Source organism: Ambystoma mexicanum, chromosome 4q, assembly GCF_040938575.1.
Source record: "Ambystoma mexicanum isolate Mex_15411 chromosome 4q, UKY_AmexF1_1, whole genome shotgun sequence".
NCBI lineage: Eukaryota > Metazoa > Chordata > Amphibia > Caudata > Ambystomatidae > Ambystoma > Ambystoma mexicanum.
The window spans coordinates 1094498040-1094522599 of NC_090928.1; the positions used below are offsets into that span (position 1 = coordinate 1094498040).

The following is a 24560-nucleotide window of genomic DNA, read 5'->3' on the forward strand; positions in this document are numbered from 1 at the left end:
TTTTTTCAAAGAACATGTAACGAATGAAGATCCCAATGACACAGGGTTACATCCCAAGTCTTCTTTCTCACCCTCTGAGAATCAAGTCCCCTCGGATCTTCTCACTTTTGAGAGATGCGTATTGCGTGACCTCAGAAGCCTGAGTAAAAGAAAACATAACCACAGACAACAAAATATTACACGAGCAGAAAGAGAAGCCCTATACGAACTAGCTAGAAAATCTGAGCTAGTTATCAAACCCGCAGACAAAGGGGGCGGGATTGTTATCATGAAATCTGAACAATATTTCCAGATGGTCATGGACCTTCTCAAAGATACACAAAGTTACAAACTTTTAAAAAAAGATCCCACGAAGGACCTGAAGGTCGAAATTTCTGAGATGGTCTCCTTTGCTCTCGAAAGAGATTGGATTACGGAGAAGGAATCTGACTTTCTGAACACTACAGGAGGCAGAACTCCCTGCCTATACGCATTACCCAAGATCCATAAAAATTCCACCAACCCTCCTGGCAGACCCATTGTGTCAGGATGCGGATCCATTCTAGAGCCACTATGTAAGTTTGTGGACCATTTCCTCAAACCTATTAGCATCACCACAGAATCTTACATTAGAGATACGATGCATACAATCCAGATGTTCGAAAATTTAGCATTTGATCCTCAAAAAAATGTGTTGGTGACTTTTGACATTAAGTCGTTATACACTAGTATTCCGCAACAAGCTGCGATTGACTGCGTATATGAATATCTTGTCGAAACTAATAGAGAGACCAAGGCTCCACCGGAATTTATCATTGAACTAATGACACTTGCCCTCTGTAAGAATTTCTTTGAATTTGACAAACAGTTTTATTTGCAAATTAAGGGAACAGCCATGGGGGCGGCATTCGCCCCAAGCCTAGCTATTTTATTTATGGCCAAATTTGAAAAGAATTTCATTTACAACACGATCAACCCCTGGAAAGACAATATCAAACAATGGCGTCGATATATTGATGACGTCATTTGCCTATGGGAAGGAACAGAGGACACATTACAAAACTTTTTTGTCTGGCTGAATACTTGCAGCATAGACATACAATTCACAATGGAATGCAGCCACACCAGGATTAATTTTTTAGACCTCACGATTGGACACAATCAGGGCAGATTAACTTGCAACACTTTTCGCAAACCAACTGATCGCAACACCCTCCTCCACTTCCAGAGTGACCATCCCAAACACATTAAAGAAAACTTACCATACGGACAATTTCTTCGTCTGCGCAGGAATTGCACAGACCTACATGACTTCTACCATGATGCCGAGTTACTGAGCAATAGATTAATTGAAAGGGGGTATCCCAGGAAGTTAGTATCCAGATCTTTGAAGAGGGCACGCTTCACCTGTCGGGACTCACTCCTCACCCCCAAAACCAGAGTGGAATCGCAAGACCAAATCACATGCGTGATAACACACGGTCAGCATGCTTTTCAGGTTAAACAGATCATTCACAAGTACTGGCCTATTGCCAGACTATGTCTTCCCGACCAACAATCACCCCGATTTGCATTTAAGAGAGCACGGAACATTAGAGAGCATTTAGTACACTCTTTGTACACTAAGAGACCACCTCAAAGCAATCTGTGGAACCTAAGGCCACTAAAAGGACACCACCCATGTGGGTCTTGCTCGGTTTGCCAATTCACGTCCAAAATTCAACATTTCCAAGTGGGATACAAAACTTGGACGCTCAAAGACATTTCGAATTGCAAAACCACCCAAGTGGTCTATTGTATAGAATGCCCTTGCAAGTTACGCTACGTCGGGCAAACCACGCGTAGCGTCGGCACACGGATTTCTGAACACCGGTCACGGATCAGGTGTAAAAATCTAACATCACCTTTGGTACAACATTATATGGACAAAAAACACACCACCCAAGACATCAAATGGTGGGTTCTCGAAAGAGTGCGCAACGGCCCCAACATCCAAGGCAGACTTCTAGACCTTGAAAGTAGGTGGATCCATCGATTGGATTCGGTACAACAGGGGCTTAATGAACAACAAATCTTTCCGTATTAAAAAGAAGTAATGGTCTACTTCGCACTCTTCCTCATTCGGACGACCGGCTCACCCTGACTCACCCGAGCACATTTCTTCGGTGGAGGACGCCGGAGCGCGCCCCCCTATCTCAAGACCCCACTCTGCGCAGTCCGGTGGCCGCTCCGATCATTACCATCGGGTTTTATCTTGAGCTCCACGCCGGTTTCTGCCCTCTCTTTCTCGTGCTCCTGGCTCCGACTCATCCAGGGAATTCCGCCCGGTCACACAGCGGACCTTCTACACTCGGTTCCGCATTCCCGGCGATACTCACCAATCAAGACACGACACGTACAGCGAGCCGACTGGTCAGCTCCAACACACCTCCAGGGTATTTAACACACCTACGAGACGAACGCTTTCAGTCTGCAGCAGCCCGCCAGACCACAAGCATCGCACGCTTGAAATCTGAAGATTTCCGACTAAATAGCACCGAATTGGAAGCGCCTCCGGCACTACTCAACCGGTATTTTTGGCTCTAATTATTAATTCACTACACGCCCACTATATTCATATCGGGCGCCTAAGAATCGTTCAGCTCACATCCATAGGAGCCACCCATATTCTATCTGCAGTGTATACAGTCTGCACCAGACTTCATGCTGTCACAAACGACATTCCTTTCAGATTGCATTTTTGGCGACTTCTCATAACCTAGCACACCACACAGAACCCGTTGCAGTTTTTCTCGACACACACATGTGATAACACTATGATACCTTCTTTTTCCTTGCCCTTCCAGCACAGAATGATGTTTCTGGCAGGATTCAATATTGTGAACTGAATCCAGCCACTCTTCCACCGTACCAGGCTACCCCCAGTGCGACCTGTCCGGCCCGACCTACAAGGAGTGCCCGCCCTACAGCGAGATTTTCTTCAAGGTTGTCTGTGGTGAGTTAGGCATGTCTTCCAACCACTCCAGACACGTTTTTTACAGTTGCATTTTCTTGCATTTACGAAATTTACTTCCAGACCTGCCCACCTACTAAATTTAGGCTCTTCACGAAATCGAACACTCGATTCAGTACATAATTAACATTGTTTGCTACGATTATGACCCAGTTATGTCCAGAAAGAATTAGGATCTTGACACACAAGGATATTTATATTGATTTTTTCTTTTCTTCCTTTGTTTTTTTATCTTTATTCTCTTGCTACAGGGGCCTTCTATTTGCCCTGATGAAGGCGGTTCATGTAGAACAGAATGTGTCCCTCAGAAGTTTTTGCTAATGGGACAACTCTCCCGCCGAAACGTGTACCATGTGCAAGGGGGCTGTATTGATTTACATGTTAGACCAATATCTATTGAACAGACATTCACAGGCCAGCAATTGGACTTTATAAGCTGACCGAGTTCCCCCTGTCACGTTGGCACCTGCAAGATGAGATGCTTCCATGAATAGAAGCAACTCCAGGACCTAGATACTTACAGGTCCCACAAACTTTTTTGACTCATACATGCACCACACATGGAGCATGACCTAAATCTAGAACCATTAGCTGTCTAGATCATCGAAATTTATTTTCGCATATTGTCTTCAGATGTTATTCTGATATTCTCAAATATTCTAGTTAGTTATTCATTGTCTAGATTACTGAAATTTGTCTCTGACACATTGTTTCTTTAAATGTATACTTAGTTATTCATTGTCTAGATTACTGAAATTTGTCTCTGACACATTGTTTCTTTAAATGTATTTCCTTGATGTTGTTTTTTTCTTTGACTTAAACCTTCTATGTTTACAACCCTTACAAATTTGTCTCATATATATTGTTTCCAAATGTGTTCCTTTGAGTTTGATTTCAATACAAACTTTTTACATTCACAACTTTTGACACGTGTGAGTCTCCTTATTCGATCTTTCTTCTTTCTGGACATACTCTTGGGTTACGAACCTAGGGATTCATTCCCTTAGCAAAATCCAATCAGGCTCCCCGATTTCCATTTTTGTTTCACTCACTGACAAGAATTGGGTAGCAGCCTTGATGGTAGTAGTTCTACTTTCTTTTGTTTTTGCCATTGGTAACATGCCACCTGGATGAGCCATAACTCGCTGAATCGGGACAAGACTGAGGTGCTGGTGGTGGGTTTCCCCTCCTGATCCTTCACTGTGGATTGCTTCTTTCTGGCCTTCTCCCCGTGCCTTCACCCAAGGTAAAAGTTTTTGGGCTGATCATGTCAGATGATCTCTCCCTGATGGCCCAAGTAGCCTTGGTATGTCAGCAGGGTCACTTTCATCTTAAAATATTGAGGAAAGTGCTCCATTTGATTCCAGCATCACTTCGTCCTCCTGTAGTGGCAGCCATGATTCTTAGCAGGCTGGATTACTACAATTCCCTGTACTTGGCGCAACCCAAGGGGCTGATAGGCAGGCTACAACATCTTCAGAATTTGGCGAGGAGGATAGCAACCAGTACCACCTATGGATCCCATATAACCCCTGTGTTACGCTCTATTCATTGGCTGCCCGTGGCACAACATATTCAGTTTAAGGTCCTCTGGCTGTGCATGGTATAGGTGCTGAGTACCTATCCACCAAATTTGAGTGATATGTCCCCAATCGCCCTTTACAATCAGCCTCTGCTGGTATGCTCAGCGTACCCCTCTATCGCCAGTCTCAAATGTTTGGCGGCGCTTTCTCTGTGTCAGCGGCATTGCTGTGGAACAGCCTTCCTTCCACCATTAAACTTTTGCCTAATCATCTGGCTTGTCGAAGGCCCTGCAGACTCGTCTTTTCCGAACTATTGTCTTTCATCCTGTACTGCTTCCTGTTTGCTGTGGTCTTCTCTCTCAGCACCAAGATACCTTGGGGTGAACACGCCATATATAAATTACCATAACATAACATAACATTGAAAATCCAGGGGTATAGATTAGATCCCTGGGTGACACCACATGTAGAGAGAGTGATATCGGAGAGAAATGACCAAAGTTCCACCTGGGAAGGAGGGTCAGAGAGAAAGGACGCTAGCCACATCAAGGCCTGATCAGTGATGCCCAGGTTATCACGCAGATGGGAGATCGGTATGTTGTGGTTCACCATATCGAAAGCAGAGGAGAGGTCAAGAAGATTTGAGAGCAGGTCTGCAATCTTTGGATGCTGCCTTTTTGTTGTTGCTTCAAAAGAGTAGAACCTTTTACCACTTAATTGGGCCTGTGCAATAGAATAGAACTCTGGGTTGGTGTAAATTGGAGCCGATGGTAGGGCTTTCTCTTTAGTAAACAATTTGCATATCAGGGATTTTCAGGACTTTATTTTTACTGAAGTTCATTACAAGAATAAAAAGCAGCCATGCAGCCATGAGTTCATTATCCACCCTCAAATCAACACTGCATCGTAGATGAAGAGATGGGACAACCCAAACATTCTCATCTTATTGACATTGGTAATCACTATCATTTATTTATTCAGTTGATTAATTAATGTATTTATTAATTCAAGAGCCTATTAAATGCCCGTCGAAAAGAAATAATTGGGCGACATTGACATGAAGAAGATTGATCAATGTCAAGAGAGCAGGGCGTGGGAAAGACAGGATAGTTTAGTACAAGGTATATGTCTTTAACACATATCCATGACTTTAAGAGTTTTCTGTAGTCTAAAAAGGGATGTTGTTTAGCAGACAGTAGGTAGGTAGAGTGTTACACAGAATGGGGGCTGCCACTGAAGATCTTGTGTTCCCTCTGACATGACAGGCATAAACACACCCTCACAAGAAATTCCCGTTCATAAAAACATTATTGTTCAGCTTTCAGAATTTTGATAGCAAAATATTTAAGGTTTCAGATTAAAAGTCTGTTTTGGTTTAAAACTATGCGTAGTCGAACAACACAAGAAAAGAAAAATTAAAACATTTGCAACATTTGCAACACCGCCTATTTCTACTGTTACTGCCAAAGCCGTAAAGAAAATCTTAGACCCTCATTATAAGTTTGCCGTTATCCCAGTTCTGGCAGGATATCAGCAAACTGACCGACTGTTTCCGCCACCCGATATCCCGGTAACAGGCTGCAGAAAGGGCGGCAAATACCTATTCCATATAGTCCAATATGACTCCATGGAGGGGACTGCCGGCACCGGTAACACTACAGGAAACTTTTAAAGTCATGAATATTTGTTAAAGCCATAGAACTTGTACAAGACTATCCTTTCTTCCCCCTCCCTGCTCTCTTGACATTGATCAATAACACTGGTGCCGGAAATACCAACTGCTTTTTCGTAGTTTGGCGGGGCGGGAAAAGTGCCAGTCATGGGATTAACGGCACTTTCACCAGAATTTTTCCTGCACTGCCAAATTTATTGTCTCAGTTCCAAGGAAAACAAGGAGTGGGTCATTTCTCAAACCAATGGATCAGTAAAAAGGCTTGGTAATGATTACCGCCACTTTTACCAATCACAGGGATTTTGTAGGATTTGTCAGGGAGCACCGCAGACTTTCCACATCTGCAGCCTTTCCTGATCCACCAGGGTTGGATTGGCCCCCGGCCTTTTGGCCCAGGAAGTGGGGGCCAGTTTCTGGCCATGCCTGGGCCGGTTTGGAAACAAAGAAATTGAAATTTTCTATTTTTTTACAATTTTTATTTTTTTCTCAAAAAGCCTTTCATCCTTCTTGGGTCGATACATGAGTACCAACACAGGTTGGGTGATATTGCATGCATATTTGTTCTATAAAAAAGAGCTTAAGCGTAAGTGCTATACAATAACATATTATCATTTGGCCTTGGACGTCTGCTTGGATTCACAGTAATTTAGTGTACTTAGGAACAATGCTATTTGATGCCACTTCCTGTTTTGTTAAGGGGTGAAAGGTTGTGTTTCATCGTTTCCCGGGACATCACTTCCGGCGATGTCATCAGAGGTCAAGGGTCGTGAGGCCAGGGGTGGCCCACTTTTTTTTTGGGTGACCGGGGCTATTTCTTGTCTCAGTCCGACCCTGTGCTCCACATGACAAATTCTGCTGATTTACTACCAGCATGAGATTTTGGTCTTAAACCGATGGATTCCAAATTGAATCTAAAAGCAGAGTGCATTGTAAATCCCTCCCAGAAACGTTAATTGTTAGAGGCATTTACACTTACCAAATGTAGTAGTGGAAAAGTGAAAATTTAAGAGAATTCTGCTTGTGTTTAACGTTTCACTTTTCCCCCTGCAGGGTGTAAAAGATTACAGTTGAACAGATGGGACCTTTTAGAACAAAAGTGAAAACAAAGTAATTCTCCCCCGTGCAGTTTCCACTTGGGAAAACTTGAGAGTCTCATTGTTTGTCTTGTGGTACACTGTCCTGGATTAGGCATCATTCATAGACCCAGTTTTCAAAGTCTGTAGGCTGTGGGAAACCCTTCAGCTCACAATTTAACAATGCCTCCCCCAACTGCTGTTTTTTGTTGACATAGACCCTACCTTTTCTTTGTGGTTTCGCATTTGATCTTCGTGGTAAACGACCAATGCTTGCATTTAACTCGATAAAAGAAATGTCAATGGGGTCTGAATGCCGCATGGAAGTGCGTTGTTGCGTAGTGACCACGCCGTTAATACGCATGCGCGAGCAGGGACGAGGTTCGCGCATGCGTGGTTTGAATAAAGACGGTCCTCCGGCAGTTGGCGCCGGGGACCCGAGCAGATTACACGTCTCCCGTGTGGTTCCTCTGGCGTGTATGTGTGGCTCTGTGTGAATGCAGGTGGGGGCCCAGGCCAGCCCCCACCATTCCAACATTGGCGACGAGGATGACTCCGGTGCAGTTCTTCTCTGCTCCAACGGTATTGGAAGCAGAGAACGTTGCTCTGTGTCGGCACGGACCTACATGCACGGCCACGGCCATCTTTATTCACACGTGGATTGCAGCGGTTGTGGCCCTGGTGGGTGCTCGTGTGCCGTCTGCAATCCCCTGAGCCTTGTGGCTAATTTTTGGGACCTTCCACAGCCCTAGCCTGCTGCAGGGCTGTGGTACACAAAAAAAAAGAAGGAAAGGCGCAGGGAGAGAGCCCTGGTGAGGGTGCTGGACACTTCTTCACACGTGGACCCATTGGGCTGTGTTCCACAATCTTTCATCTGGGTACCAAATCCTCGTTTCACCTGCAGAGGATAACAACATCCTGTGAGTATGTGACTCTGCTGTTGCCATGGGTGAGGAAGAAGCAGAGAAGGGTGCCCCAGTCCCACGCAGGATGCACAGCACTTTGGCCCCCAAGCCCGAATTTGACACCTCGGGCCCGCCATCCAAATTGGGGTTGAAATGGCTTCTGTGGGTTAAAAAACTGGAAATGTTTTTCAGGGCCTTGGGAGAAACAGATGACGAGGGGAAGATTGCCATCATGGTGTACTCTGCAGGGACGGAGGTCCACAGAATATATAACTCTCTCAACATCCCAGTGGTCACATACGACACCGTGAAACAGGCTCTTCGAGACCATTTTCTTCCCATGGCGAACGTGGACTTTGACAGAGTTGTCATGTGTGCCGAGAAGCAGCTGGAAGACGAATCACTGTACCAGTTCTGTGCGCGGCTGAGGCACCTGGCAAGCTCCTGCAGGTGGGTGAACGAAGAGGAGATGGCTCGGAAGCAACTGCTGCAAGGGTGCAGTTCGGGGAAGCTGAGGAGGCAGGTTTTGAGAGAGCTGGGTTTGACCCTGCAGCAAATTTTGGACACTGGGAGAGCTTACAAATTGGCGGAGGCAAGGGGGGGCGAAGATGGATGCAGCCACGCACTCTGGCAAGGGCGAAGAGGCATTTTCTATTGGACGCTCTGCTCCAGGGAGGGCAAGACGGACACCAAGGAGAGGGGATGACCCTCCAGCACCTGGTGGTGCTCAGTCATGTCCCTACTGCGGGTATGACCTGCCGCACGTAGGGTAGTGCCCATCTGAATCAAGGGTCTGTGGCCGGTGTGGCACACCAGGACATTATGCTAGGGTGTGCAGAGCAACCGCGCTGGTAGCAGCATTGAGAGGAGTGGCGAGAGGAAGCAGGAGCAACACTCGGAGGGTGAGGAATGTGGCGGCTGTCGAGCAAGGCATGCAGTAACTGAACATTGCTGAGGAGGAAGAGGAGGAGGAAGAAATCTTCTTTATTTCGAGCATTGCCAAGGGCCCCGGAGGAAGCCGACAACCGACATGCACGGTAAACATTGGAGAAGTTCCCACCCCAGTCCTCATAGATACAGGGGCGTCCGTCTATGTGCTAGCAACTGACCATTACGAGGCACTCCCTGGCCGCCCGAATTGGCAGAATCCACGGTGCGGATATACGCATTTGGGGAATACTCGCCACTCCCCATCCAAGGGGTGTTTGTGGCACCGGTGTCCCACGGACAGAGCAAGATAAAAGCTAGGTTCTTTGTCACAAGTGTGACCCCGCACTCCCTCTTAAGTTGTGCCGCCTCTGAAGCGCTGAACCTGGTGCACTTCACGTTTGCTGTGGATCATACTGACCTGGGACGCCTGCTACAGCGCTTTGACATGATCTTCCAAGGCATAGGGAAGCTAAAGGCCGACCCCATTCGGCTTCACATCGACGGGTCGGTGAGCCCAACAGCGCTCAAGCATCGCTGCATACCGTTCCACTTGGAGAAGGAGCTGCAGAGGATGGACGACCTAGACATCATTGAGAGAGTGGAAGGACCTACCCCTTGGGTCTCTCCGATTGTGGAGGCCCCAAAGCCAAAACAGCCTGGAGCAGTCCGCATCTGCATGGACATGAGGCTGCCCAACCTGGCGATCAAAAGGGAACGCCACCTTACGCCTACCCTGGATGATATTGTTGGTGAGTTGCAGGGGGCGAGGGTGTTCTCTAAACTGGACTTGAGATCTGGCTACCACCAGCTGGAGCTCCATCCCGAGTCAAGATACATTACCACCTTTACGACTCACGAGAGGCTGTATCAGTTTAAGAGACTCAGCTTCGGGGTCTCGTCAGCAGCAGAAGTCTTCCAGAATGCCATCAGATGGGCCCTATCGGGACTCAAGGGAGTGATCAACATGTCGGACGACATCCTGGTGTTCGCGAGGTCGGATGCGGAACACCTGAAGCGCCTGGAAAACACCCTGGAAAGGCTCCGCAGCCTTGGGCTGACCCTCCACAAACGAAAATGTGAATTTTTGAAAGACCAGCTAGAATTCTTCGTCTTTGTGTTCCACGCCAGGGGCATATCCCCGGATCCGGAGAAGGTGAAGGACATCCAGCAGGCTGCCCCGCCGGGGTCACCCGCGGAGGTCAGGAGCTTCCTGGGGATGGTCAATTACTGTGGATGATTCATTCTTGACTTGGCCTCCCTATCAGAACCCTTGTGGGCACTGACCAGAAATTATGTGGTCTGGAACTGGACTGGGAAGGAACAGAGGGCATTCACTGCCATCAAGAACGCCCTGTCGGGGCAGGAGACGGGGCAGGAGACGATAGCCTACTTCAATTCAGACCGGGAGTCGGAGATCGTAGTGGATGCCAGCCCGGTAGGACTGGGGTCGGTCCTCATCCAGACGGATCCTCAAGAGACCGTGCGGCCCATTGCATATGCCAGCAAGAGGCGCTATTCACAAATCGAGCGCTAAACTTTAGCTATCCTGTGGGGCTGCAAGCATTTCCGGCTTTACATTCGGGAGAAACCTGTTGTTGTCGTGACGGATCATAAGCCCCTGATTCCAATCATGTCTGGGGCATCATCCAAACCACCACCACGCATCGAGAGATGGATGCTCTCGCTGATGGAGTATGGGGTCAAATTGCTGTATATCGTCCTGGCACAAACAATCCAGCAGATTATTTGTCCCGACACCCGGGCGCTGGGTGGCCCAGGGACTCGGCGGAGGTGGCAGACTGTGTGGAAGCTGTGCGCCTGGTGGTGGAATCAGCACTTCCCATCGCCCTAGCGCGCCAGGAGATTGCCGATGAATCGAACACAGACAATGTGTTCCTGAGGATCAAGGAGACCTTATCAAGTGGCGAATGGCGCAAAGTGCTGATGAACAATGCCAGAAGGGGCGATGAAGTACAAAAGGACTTGAGGGTGCTCTGGAAGGCACGCCACGAGCTGTCGGTGGCCGAGGACGGTCTACTGCTGAGGGGCACCAGATAGTCATCCCACGCGCTCGGGTGGGCAAAGTGCTGCAGCTGGCCCACAAGGGTCACCAGGGGACGGCAAAGACGAAGGCACGCCTCCGTTTGAAAGTGTGGTTCCTGGACTTGCAGAGCAGAGTGGATGAATTTGGGAGGGCTTGCATTCCATGCCAAGCGGCGAGTCCAGTGGAAAGAGGGCCACCCATTCAAGCCATGGAGAGGAGTGAGCGCCTGTGGGGGACTGTGCATGCATACTTCGGGTCCACTGGCCAGGGAATGTACTTTTTGGCGGTGACGGACCAATGGTCCCGCTACCCTGAGGTGGAGCTGGTTGAGTCCACGGCCAGTGACCACACCAACCTGGCCCTGGAGAAAATGTTCGCCACCCACGGATTCCCACTGGAGATCTGCTCGATCAATGGGTCGCTGCACCAAGGGCAGCAGTTTGCTCGTTACTGTGAGGAAAGGGGGATACAGCATTGGAAAGTCACCCCACTCTGGCCCAGAGCCAATGGGGAGGTGGAACACTTCATGCGGACGCTTAACAAAATTTTCTGCATATCGATGAATGGAGGGTAAGACCTCCAGCGCAACCTGTTTGAGTTTTTACGCAAGTATCGCACAACCCTGCATCAATCTAATGGGGTCGCGCCGGTGGAAGCTCTCTTCAAACGGGCACCCCGAGGACTGTTGCCCGAAGTGGAAGGTCGTTGTCCGGGAGAGATTGACAACAACCGGGTGCGAGCAGAAAGGGCTGCCCAGAACGAGAGAGAGACTGCCCAGCGAAGATTACCGGAGCAGGCGATTGCAGTGGGGGACACCGTGCTGGTGCAAAATAGGAGGGCGGAAGGAAAATTGTAATTTCCCTACGAGGCACAGCCGCTGGGGGTCACCCATGTCAAAGGATCCATGATCACTGCAGCCAATGTCCAGGGAACTGTCACCAGGAACGCGTCGTTTTTCAAGCGCATCGAGGCGGTGCCAAACCCGGAAGAGAGCATCATGCAGGGGCCGGCGCATGACGCCGTATCGTCACCGAGAGACGATGGACCGCCAGAGACTCCAGGGACACCAGAGATGCCCACAGCTGAGGCACGCAGGTACCCGAGCCGGGCGGGGCGCAAGCCGCCGCAGAGGTTCCAAGACTTTATTATGGACTCTGCCTTGTAACCGGTGAAAGACTGTTAGTTAACGTTTGAATTGCCAATGTTGATTGTATTAGTTGTTATGGTTTCTTGTTTGGGAAAAAGGAGGGATGTTGCGTAGTGACTACGCCATTAATACACATGCAAGAGCGGAGACGAGGCTCGCGCATGCGTGGTTTGAATAAAGACGGTCCTCCGGCAGTTTGCGCCGGGGACCCGAGCAGACTACACGTCTCCGGTGTCTTTCCTCTGTCGTGTATGGGTGGCTGCGTGTGAATGCAGGTGGGGGCCCAGGCCAGCCCCCACCATTCCAACAGGCGTAACAGCAGCACTGTAGATGCCTGTGACGCAGCAGGCCTTTCACTATTGAGGAGCCCCGAGGCGGCACTACGGCCCGTGTACGCCTCTCTTTGTGGCAGTATTTTTAGTTGCCCTCCTTTCCATTTTGCAAGGGTGCCACATCAATTCGTGCTACATCAGGCATGCATCCATGTAGGGCGAAGGATTATGTGATTAGTTTAAGAATGAACTCCTTACCTCTGGTTGTCTCTGTGCTCTGTTTACTCCAGTGACCGAAGAACATGCTCTTGTACCAAGGGGTCTGCTTCTTTTCAAAGTCCAGGAAGTCAGGTACGTGATTGCAAATGTAGAAATTAGAGAACTGTTCTGTGAAATAACCCCAAGGCATCCTAAAGAGAAAAAATAAAAAAATAAAAAAGAGTTAGGTGAAAGCCCATACTAGATGGACATGCAAGCTGTACGGAGAATGACGTCGAGCACTTGATTCTGTTTTCAGCACATGAGGGCATTTAATTCAGAGGCAGTACAAGAATTTTAACCCTCCCATTTTGTAGCTGCTGCTTTACAATGAAGCATTATTTGATGTTTTAGGTTCACCAAGGTGCACACTGGTGCCCCTCAACCGGGGGTGGGGGGCTGGGGGCTCCCAAGAAAGGTGAGCTGAATTGTGTTATGATAACATTGAGTCTGATTCTATTAAAGGAAACCCGACACATATTAAAATAGCCTGTGCATAAAATACGGACGATCTATTCTTCAAACCAAAACATTTAAATTTGTGAACCAGGCGCAGTGCCAAAACAATTCTATTTGCATCCAAGACAGTGTACCAGCATGATACATGGTATAATGCCCTTGGTGGGTGGCATTACCACCTGGTAATGGTGCCAGCGGCCTCCTTAAGGCCCTCATTTTGCTTGGGTCTGTAATGTGGTATCTGCACTATTACAATGTGGTAAGTCACTCCCACATCAATAGTTATTGCATAAGTAATGACATAAACAAACATCTAATATGGTAGTCATCGTTTTATTTCCCCTTCTCTTTATCCACTCATAAAGTGGGGAATTCAGTCTCTTACCATCAGTAAACGTGTGCATTCTATACTGCTCCTGTGTTCTTCACACTATTCCCAGATCTCTATCCAATCAATCAATACACTTGATGTGGATGCTTTTGAAGCTTCTCTTTCAGATGTGTACTCACTGGACAAGGAGACATTGACTAGCTCTGTCACAGGAAACACAATGTCAGGCTTCCTTTGTCCCATTGCATAAGGTCGAACATCTCTAGTGACCTTACCATTTGGCTCTCTCGTATGCATCCTGAACTTTGCTCTCGTTAGCTTGGGACCACTAACTTGCTGTGATGGATTGCCATCTTACCATGGTATAGACGCCCTGTCTTCTTTGATTTTTATTCAAATTAATAAAATGATAGAGGTAATTCCATCTCAGGAAGCAAAATCTGCTAATCAGATCTCCCTTTCAAAAGCTCTATGCTCCAAGGAGGTTCATGGGGCACAGGTGTCAATTTGACAGCTGCTGTGACTGTTAAGACACTGCCGTTCAGGGGCTGCATTTAAGACAAACTCTACAGAACTATGATAGTTGTTATCCTGGTAGCATGTTAAACTGTAAATATAAGTCATTCCTGAGTTTAAGATATGGTAGCTAATATCTCACATAATTATCCAAGCCATCTCAATTTGATATTATTTGTGTCAGCACTGTGAGCCTAGCTCAGCTGTGGTAGGATTATGATTATCCCCCCAGCCAGGCTGTCCAATCTGCTACCAGCAAGATTGTAGCAGTGGGGGTTACCTATCTTTGTTCCTTTGTGAGGGCAGGTAACACCCACCACAAAGAGACACCCACTGCACGGGAAGCTGTCCTGGGAACAGGAATCATAGGTCACAACCATTTATAAAAGGATATAGTAGGATAGTAGGTTCGACCATATTGTTTATCTCTGCCTCTATCTTTTCTTTCTGTCCCATCCACTTCCTGTAGCACAAGACACTTCGGGTATGATGTCAGGAGGCAAAGTCCACCTATTTCAACAAGGACAATGGTTGGACCCAGTAAAGCAGACTTGCTTTTGTCTGATCACCTGTATATTGTTGTCTTTAGAAGAGGGGGTCTCCCACTGCTCTTTGATTCACTCTTGAGCAATAACCTGAGGAAGAATTAATGGTGCCTCTGTTGGAGAAGGCGTCCTATCCACAGCCCTCCACCGGAGGTGGAGACTGAGTGTCCTGGATAGAGGCAAGCTCTGCCCTCTAACCATCTCAGGGCACATTGGGGTTAACCTGCTGCTGGAACAAGACCTATCACTCTACCAGCCACATTGGTACCCAGGACCTCACCGTGTTGAAGGAGGCCTACAGTTTTGTGCCAGCCTCTGCAGTGTTTTGAAGCCCGAGAACAAGGGCCTATCCTGGTCTTGAGACTGTGGTGTTGGACTCACAGCACCTGAGAGCCAGGAAAACCAGGATCCCTGTGTATGCATAATAAAACCACTTTGAACCGTGATTCAGCGCACTTGACCCAGTGGAATCAACAGGACCCTCCGGTGCTGACTTTGGCAGTCACCTTATATACGAACTGGAGTGTTGCATCTTTTGAACCAATTGACCTCCACACCGAGCTAGCTGAGTGTGTTATTACCTTGGTTTGAACAAGAAGCCATCTCTGCACCCACAGCAGTTGAACGACTTTTCAAACTGCCAGCATCTTTCTTCCTGATCTTCATCGACACTGGATCACACCCTAGGGGATCCATCCAACCGTGACCTTACGAAAACTGCATCCAACTGTCTGATTTGAACTGTACATCCAGTCACTGTGACTGTGGAACTGGCCCTTGTGGTCCTCACTATCCCCAATTTATTGAGCATTTCTTCAAACTGAAGTAACTTTATTTTGAAATACAGTAATTCCTTGACAGTGGATCAAACATATGCAATCCCTTGTGAATACTCTTGAGTTGTATATGATGTTATTTAAAACTTTTCTTTTTTAGTACACAAACAAAACATGATGTACATACAAATTGCCCACCTCTCTTACAGGAAGGCAAGTGGGGCTTAACATCTTCATTTTTGGTGTCACAAAATATGTATGCATTTAATGCATTTATAAACATTCTAGAACTTGATTGGTTCATATTATAAACAGTGCCATAGTCTGCAATGTGGTGTTAAGGACTTGCATATGGGACCTCACAGCATTTGTCCAGATACCTAGCAGAGAAATGTGGGCCCATCAAGACTCCCCACCTCAAGAATGGAAGACTCAGCCATGGGGCAAAGTATACTGTCTTTATTATCCAAAACAGTCAGGGATCGCACAGGACAAATAATTCTCCAGCATTCTCATCTTCTGAGCCTGTGTCACACAGTGTTGTACAAGTATGATGTCACCATATCAGTTGCATCCCAAAAACCTATGGGGCATCCCCATTCGTCAGATTGGGCTAACTATGTATACAAAAACGATATATTAGTATATATATTGGTTCTCCATATGAGGTGGCTCTGCCTGAGACTACCCCTAATGTTACCAACTACATTGTTGCAGGGTCGCAGGAAGACCATTGGCTCATGCAACATTTTGTACCATCTCACAAATGGAGCTTGTGGATTGGCTAAAGTGGATCCACCCAGGCCTGGGACCCTGTCTGTTCACAGAGCTGAGTAAACCTTTTCAAGTTAATGGGAAAGAACATGGAGGGCTGTGTGGTCCATATTGTTACCACTGTCTGTTCACCTAAGCCTGAGAAAGTGCCTGCAGGTTGCAGTTTTGGTCGGCCACACTTGTATCATTCCACTCTGTTTCGTTGGGAAAATCTTCTCTTCCCACCACAAATGAGCATTGTCCTTTTCTGCTGGGTCACATGTGAGAGGACAGCAAAACAAAGCTCTTCTATCTGCAATTATGAGGATTTTATTCTGAATTCTTGCAAGTGGCTTGCTGCCTCAGGAACCAGGAATTTTCCACTGACCCCTGTCCTTGGCTGTGAACACCAGCTCTGTGCATCGTGCTGCAGGGAGCATGTCTCTGCTTCCTTGTATCTGAGACCTGTCTTTCCAACCTGATTCACTTCGGTCACCCTATAGGTTCCCAATGTTTCTTCATGGCTTCTTATGGTTAGTTGCAATAAAGCATACACAAGTTTTGTCCACATATATTCTGCATCTTGCAGCTTCGCTTTGGTGAAGGAAAGGAAAGGTTCTTAGCATTATGTAAATCTCTCGGTCCTCTACGTACAGGAGTTATAAGCATATTTTTCATCTACAAGCAATAATCTAGTGCATTTTGTATCTTCATGAAAGGATGAATATTTGCTTCCTGGCTAACGCAGCTATATCGTGAAGTCCCTAATGACGTCATTCATGCCTGGCTTTATTGTCAGTCGACCTGGTCCATTCATGAGACCTCTGTCTCCTCGAAACCATCAACTGGATACAGTTTAAATGGCTGGCTGAAATAATTTCTCTTCTCATATCTGTGATACATTGGTGCAATTGGTGACTAGCTGAACAGCGAGTTACACCTTTCATTATTTATTCTGCAGTTTGACAGTCACAAAGGGTTCATAAGGGCCATTCCTGGCACTCTCTCTTAAGCGGCATTCAAGGTTCAATTTAATGTATTCATGTGCTTTAATCAGACATAAATCCAAACAAATTACTGTAGAATATTATTCTAAAAGTAGAGGAATGTGCAAAAGTGCAACTATTCCTCAAATCAAGTTATTTTTCATAAAATCTGCTTATAATGCATTGAAGCCTGCAATGACTGAATAAAAGCCTGTATGTAATATTCACACCTGTTGAAGGGCGCTCAGCCAATTAGGTGACTGGAACAGCGGGTGATAATACATAATCCTGCCTGCTGTCCCAGCCACCCCGGGCCCTTCACCGGGTGTCACTCCTTTTCCTTTTTTTTCTTTTTCCTAATGTGGAGAGGCATCAGGGAGCCTCTCCCTGTTGCCTCCCCATGTTAGAAAATTCAATTTCCCATTCCCCCAACCCCAAACCTCTTGCAGGACCGGAACATTGCACTCTGGTCCCTGATCTCCCATCTGGCCACAACCATCGAAATAGAAAATGGACTAGGTCCCATTTTGAATGACGCCAGCCATTTTGGAACATGTTTTCCATGGCTGCCGTCATCCAAAAAGGGACCTAGTCCCTTTCCTATTTTAATGGTGGCGGTACATTTTTTGTCATTTTATTTCTCCGATGAGAGATGGGCTCGCGCTGAGCTCATCTCCCGTCAGACAAAAAAAAATCAGAAAACTACGCACACCCCATGAAATCCCAGGGTGCGAATATATTTCATGCACTCCCAAAGCTGGGGCTGGCGGGCCATTAAACGTCATGTCCGCCCCCTGCTGGGCTAATGAAAACGGCATTCTTATTGCAGATCTAGCACTGAAATACGAGTGACATCAATACTCATATTACACTTATGTTGTGACATCACAATGGGTGCTGCCCAAGGAAGCTCATTGCAGAATTCCAACTGCTACTGGAACAACGATTGGCAACCTGGGTGGTTGCAGCAGCCAGCCAGCCAGCCAGGTTGTTGAAAAAAACATGGGCTGATTCCCAAGATTAAAGCTTGTGTTCTGAGCATCCTCAATGCTTCTCTCATGTGCCTGCCATTTTCCCTCTCCTGCCACTTCCTGTTTTCTCATTCTCCCACCCTCACCCTATGTTAGGGAGAATTCACCAGAATGGCTAATTTCCCTCACCTACTGAGTCCCTAAGCAGCTTTGCTGGATTTCTAGGATTTTTTTTTTTCACATCGTAAGAGTATGAGCCTTTTTCCCCCATTCTTACATGTGTTTTTCTGTGTCTATACCATGTTTGTGTTCATAGACTGTGGAGCCTCACCTATTCCATAGGCATCATCGTTTTACTGTGTGTCACACAGCACCTTTAGTGCAGTGACCCAGGGTTGGTTTTTTCATACTTCGCATTTTAAACTCAATTTTTTGGGACTGACTTCTGTCTCCCAAAACATGTAAAGTTGCCATTGACATTATTAGTCTTTTTAAATTCACAGACCCAGTACAAACTATCTTACATAGAGTACTGGAAAGGGTTAATAGTTATCCCTTTTTGTCTGTCTCTCATGGAACATTATTTCATTCCCCTTACTTTAAGATTTGGCTGGTGGCAGTGGTATCTACCATATTTTTCCTACCGCGGTCTATGAAAATAGCCTTGGTACTGTTTTTGGCTATGTTAGTAGCCTTGAACTTTAATCCGCTGGACCCCATTTACTTTTATTTGGTTCCGGCTGTGTTTATTCACCATTTATTTTTGTAAAGGTCTTTCTCGTGTTTTACTCTGCGCGCCAAACCTGGTTTGGTTCCTTTGTTTGCCGTCCTTTGGCGGGCTTGTGCACAGAAACCCTCCTTAGGGGCCTGAGACTCTAGGTAGTCAGGATGTAAGGGAGGGGTTTTAGGTCCCCTCCACAGGGTCTCCTTGGAGACCCAAGTCACAGTCTTGTTTGATTGGCTAGGTGACTGTCCTGCCAGGACAGTCACCCTGCTGTGTGATTGACAGCCTGGCTGTGTGAAAGCGGGAAAACTGCATAAAAAGCAGGTCTATGGGACTTGAAAGGCCGAGTCGCCACTAGATCGAGAGAACCGAAAAGAAGGAAGAGGACCACTACCACGACTGAGCCTCCCGGTGAAGCCCTGCGCAGGTCCGAATCTCCAAACTTCGATGACAGATAAGATCTGCAAGGAATCTTCTTCCTTTGAGCTGGTGGGACCAACCAGTTCACCAAACACCAAGCAAGGACTCCCTCCCCTGGTCGAATTTGCTGTGCACTGCTGCAGTGAACCAGATAGCCAGGAGGACCGGACCCTGTTTGGGTTTTAAGGAGCGCACCTTTTATTTGTTGCTTTGCCATGCTGCTGGTTTCTTCCCTGGGGAGTGCAGGACCCTCCAGTCTTCCTCGTGTCAGTCCAACAGTTGCTTCAGGAACCGTGAGCCTATAGATCTGCCAGGAACTTCTGCCTCAGCTACAGGATTCTTCTTCTTCTACGGTACTGTTCAAACACGGTTGTTTGTTCCGTCCGACCGCAGTGAAAGTGTTTTAAATCTTTCATCATCCCGAGGGTTTGTCCTTCTCTACTCTTTTAAGTAACATTTCTTCCGACCAACTTTGATTCAAACTCTTGGCAAAGACTTAACCGCGAACTACTCTGATCTGTGTGATCCTCTGCAAAGACTCTGAGCCATTAACATTCGCCTAGGCCCATTGATTTGGATCCTCATTGTAACAAGTCTTTCATAGATTGCCCTGCCTACTTACTTGTTGGTGCTGCTTAATTTTGTATAACATTGTCTTTCCCTCCCTTTTTTAATTGCTGGGGTGCCATTTTGCTCACACTTCATTTTGAGCTTAACTTGTCCAGAATTGATTGGGTGTTGTGTAGTATATTAAGATTTTGATGTTTTGCCTGCTTTACTTAGTGAACTGTTTTACAAATGATGGTGTAAATAAATATATTCATTTACTCAGAAACCTTGAGTCAGTGTTTGTTTGAACCATAGTAATTGCTGTCCTTTGTGTAACTTCTGATACTGCTCACTTTACTCTTGAGATTAGTTTGGCTGCTCAGCCATCACTACTGCTTTACTGTATAGTACAGGCTTGTACCAAGGGTAAATTTGTACTTACACTTGTAGTCTTTATTGTGTGTTGTGTTCCCAAAGGGCACTGCATATAATTCTGCCTAACACCCTACACGCCTATCAGTTCCGTTAAATGTTGCAATGCAACTGCACCATGCTACATATTTCTACCCACCCTGGTCACCATCAAAATGGAAGAGGGACAAGAGAGCACAACAAAGTGGGTTGGGATGGGTGATGGATGTGGAAACTGGGGTTGGTGGAAAGGAGGGGGAGTGGAGCATTGTTATATGCATATATGTTGATTCTCCCTTGCATTCCGTTCCTACCAGAACGGAGAATGCTCATTCCCCCTCATTCCACCACGGAACGTTTTGGTGATTCCCTCCCTGACTGCTCCAACCTCCGAGGGCTGTAAAATAAAGCTCCTTCTTACCTCTACTAGTGTCGCAGTTTATTACAATTGGCGACGAGGTTTCCCTTCCCGTTCCTACCAGAACGGAGAATGCTCATTCCCCCTCGTTCCACCACGGAACGTTTTGGTGATTCCCTCCCTGACTGCTCCAAACTCGGGGGGCTGTAAAATAAAGCTCCTTCTTACCTCTACTAGTGTCGCAGTTTATTACAAGCGTGGGGCCGGGAGCTGACTTGCCTTTATTCCCAGTGGGGAAGACAATGACATCCCACTTCCAAGGAGGCTTGGAGCAGCTGGCTATATTATGAGGCCAATCATTCTGATTGGCTGGGAAGCCGTCACACCCCTACGTCGTACCCTCATTGAGCTAATCCTTATTATTTTATGGTTACACCATCACCTCCTTTAATGCTTGGTCTCTTGACCAGTCTGATGCAAGAAATATTCCAGCTGTTTATTTGCTGAATACATGTAGAATCTGATGAGCTGGACACACACATCAGTATATGACTGTAACCCCCATGAAAACCCCCATGACTGGAGCCCTCTCCAGGATGCCGAAAATATGCCACCTACACAAAGGTCATTATTTACCTGAGTTTTAGTGAAGAGTTGGAGCACACACTAGAGGGCTCTATTGTGTAGTAGGGCAATGACCAGCCATTTTAATGGTCTCTAGACAAAACCCACAGCCTCTAATGGGATCAAAGGTCAAAGAGCACACGATATAGCCCAATGTTAAGGACTTCAATGCTGTTACAGCTTGTGACGGTGGATAACGGAAGGCTTCACTTGGAATTTTACTTAAGGAGCTTGTTCATGTCTCCTTGCCTAGTGTCCAGTTTCCACCCATCAGAAAGTGAAGGCTTCAATGCATGCTTTGTAGGATAAAGAGCCTGAAGGCCAAGCTTGCAGATTGGCTAGATAGCTGAATACAGTAAAATGATCAAATGAGAATCATGGGATTCATGCTTCAATTGGGGATCAAAGCCTGTGTTCTGACAGTCTAATGGGAAGAAACATGCTCTGTTATGTCTAATAAAATACCTTGTATTCAAAAACACTACATGGCATCACTTTAATTAAGTATCTTTCACTGGAAAAAGCGCCGTCATAGCTCTATAGTTGCGACTATATAGGACGTCCAAAAATGCTTGTCGCTAAAACCTTTGAGCCCATCGATAGAGCTTCAACAGCGACCGGTCCAAGAAAAAGTTAATAGCCAATTTGATGAAAATGTATATTTCAATGTTTGAAAGATTGAGTGAAAGAGTTCACCGGCAGTGGACAATGTAGTAGAATTAGAAATGTGTGTGCATTTCCAAGTCTCAGGGAAGCAATGCTTGTAAAAAATATATATACATGTTGCAATGTAATCGTAGACTTCTGTTCAAGAGGTTGCCAAAAACATTGGACACAACTTGTCTGAACACTAGATTGGTTGTTAACAGATTTAAAAACACAGATGACACCTAAAAAAAAACATGGTTGAGATCAAGTGTAGTGCTGTGATAACTGACAAGTGGGGCCTGTATGCAAGTGGGTGACAGAGAAATCTCTTCTGGAGAATATGCAAGTGTTATGGGAAGATTAGCCCTCTTTAAGATGGAGGACCCGCTCCTGAGGTTTAGAGGGGAAAACGTTGTGCCAATGTGGCTGCAGTTAAATGGAATACATAGGTTTGAAAGGCCCATTTAAAAGCAAGTACTTTGAAAATAATGTAATTCAGAATAAATTTGATCATAAGATAAGATCACTAATTCTGGATATCTGCAGTTAAGTTTAATTAACAGAGCAAGATGCAAAATGAATGCCAAATTGATACGCACTGCATGCATTGTGACTATCAGCATTAGCATTTTCCGTTACTGAATTTCCTAGATCATCTCAGCCTACCATGTGCTTTTTTGAAGGACAGCCGATCAGAAAGAGATAAGTTATTTAAAAAATATTAACCAGAGAACTATAACATGGCATAACACTCAATATATTGTTTATATATTTCTTTTTTCCTGTCTCATTTTACTTTAAAGCGAACTCTGTATGGTGATGGATAATGGTATAAACATGTGGGATTTGAAATGCCTCCTATTTAAAAAATAGGTTCGGGATCTAATGTGATATTTGTGGGGTGGGATATGGAAAAGACGTCACGTGGCTAATATGCATTATTAACCCTATGCAGTACTTTCTATAGCCTGTGCCATAAATATTTCATGGGACCTGGCTTATAATTTGGTGGTATTTAAAAAATAGAAGGTACTTGGGCCTCATCACGAGTTGGGCAGAATCCTGACAGTATAAGCGTTACTGCCCAATCTGTGATCTGGCGGTAGGGTGACCAGACGTCCGGGTTTTCCCGGGACAGTCCGGGGAAATCACCCTCCGTCCCGGGGTCCCGGGGTCCCAGGAGTTTTTTCATTTTTGAAACCCTGTCCGGGGTTTGCATGTTTGGGGGGCTCCGGTAATAAAAACCGTAATTATTGTTCACAACACTTTCAGCATTTTGAAGTTGGGGGTTTGGCTCAAACCCCCAACCTCTGAGGTACAAGTCAGAACACTTACTGACTGTGCCGCGGAGACTGGCTTGCAAATGGTTGTCCAGCAGGCGATGTAATATCAATTAGAGCTAACGCTCGTCTTGAATTAACATGCCACGATTCACAGACAGAACTGCACAAATGAGATTATAAACAGTTTATAGAAAGGAGAAGTGCTGGAAATATGGTTGGGGGGTGGTTGTGGGGGCGTGTTGGGGAGGGGCGGTAATTGGTGGGCTGCAATGGTGTAGTCCCTCTTTTATGTTGTTGGCCGTCCTGGTTTTTTGTTTTGAAAATCTGGTCACCCTCTCCGGCGGTAATACTGCCGGATCACGGGTTGGCCGTTAACGGTAATTCCCCATACCCCATTGGGTCCATTGAACCCAATGGGAGATTTTGGGAGCAAAATGGGAATTTTCCCCTCACATTTACCTCCAGTTTAGAGCTGGATGTAAATTCTGCCAACTCATGATTGGGAAGACCCTCAAATGCAGCGGTAATAGCATTACCGCTGCATTTAAGCACTACCGCCCAACTCGTGATGAGGCCGTATATGTTTTTTATCATTACCGCCATCCTCATTATGAAAACCAAAGTATTTGAGTATATTCGTTGTACAGTTTTGATGATATAACCAAATTGTTGTTGGATAGAAAACATCCATATTGTTCTGATCTTGATGGTCGTGCCGATTATTGAATACCTCCGTCCCCAAGTACCACACAGACAGAATGACCAAATACTGTATGTGCAATCTTTGAGGCCACAGGTGTAGTGAGCCGTCAACTGGAACCAGGAAACGCCGGAAGAACCCCTTTGACCGCTGTAAGGCAATAGACGGTTATCAAACTAATGCAATATGGACACAGCAATAAGGAATTGATTGAAGCAAGGCTTACCTAGATGAACTGTGGGCCAGGTTGTAATGCAATAGGGGCAACCAGCAGAGACAGCGGGTCGGGTTTCAGTGAGGCTAAGCTGGTAATTCCACACCTGGGCAGGTTGACAACAAGAGTCCAAAAGAGGAGTCCAAAAACACGTAATGGGGTCGAAACCAGTTCAAAGCACAAGGTCCAAGCAAGGGATAGTTCGTTTGAGCAATCCGTGAAGAAGGTGCAGGGTCGAATATCTTTAGAAGCAAGCAAGAAAAGTTCCAGGGCAAAGGTAACAGATGAAGCCAGGAAGAAGTAGAGTATCCAAAAAACAGTCCGTGGTCGTAGAGCCAATGAATCCTTGATGAAAACAATAACGCCAAACAGTCCTTACGAGAAGCAGCTGAGAAGCGCTGCCACCTTGGTTTCCGGTGCTTTTGACTGTTAGTTGTAGTCAAATGATGCAAAAACGCGGCAGCGTGGAAAATCAC

The 24560-nt window shown here is 46.2% G+C and overlaps 1 protein-coding gene and 1 long non-coding RNA gene across 3 annotated transcripts in view; one reads left to right on the top strand and one right to left on the bottom strand.

Annotated features, from left to right (window-relative positions):
• The window catches only part of LOC138468205 (calpain-13-like), a 606636-nt gene that overhangs the window by 309468 nt on the left and 272608 nt on the right, over nucleotides 1–24560 (bottom strand). For both annotated transcript variants that reach the window (XM_069608666.1, XM_069608665.1), the window contains exon 12: nucleotides 12817–12968. In XM_069608666.1, coding sequence (XP_069464767.1) covers nucleotides 12817–12968 — 152 coding nt within the window. The remainder of the gene's footprint in view (nucleotides 1–12816; nucleotides 12969–24560) is intronic.
• Nucleotides 2211–3912, top strand: LOC138468207 (uncharacterized). Its single transcript, XR_011268223.1, has 2 exons — nucleotides 2211–2974; nucleotides 3244–3912. It is a non-coding gene; the product is annotated as an uncharacterized lncRNA (long non-coding RNA).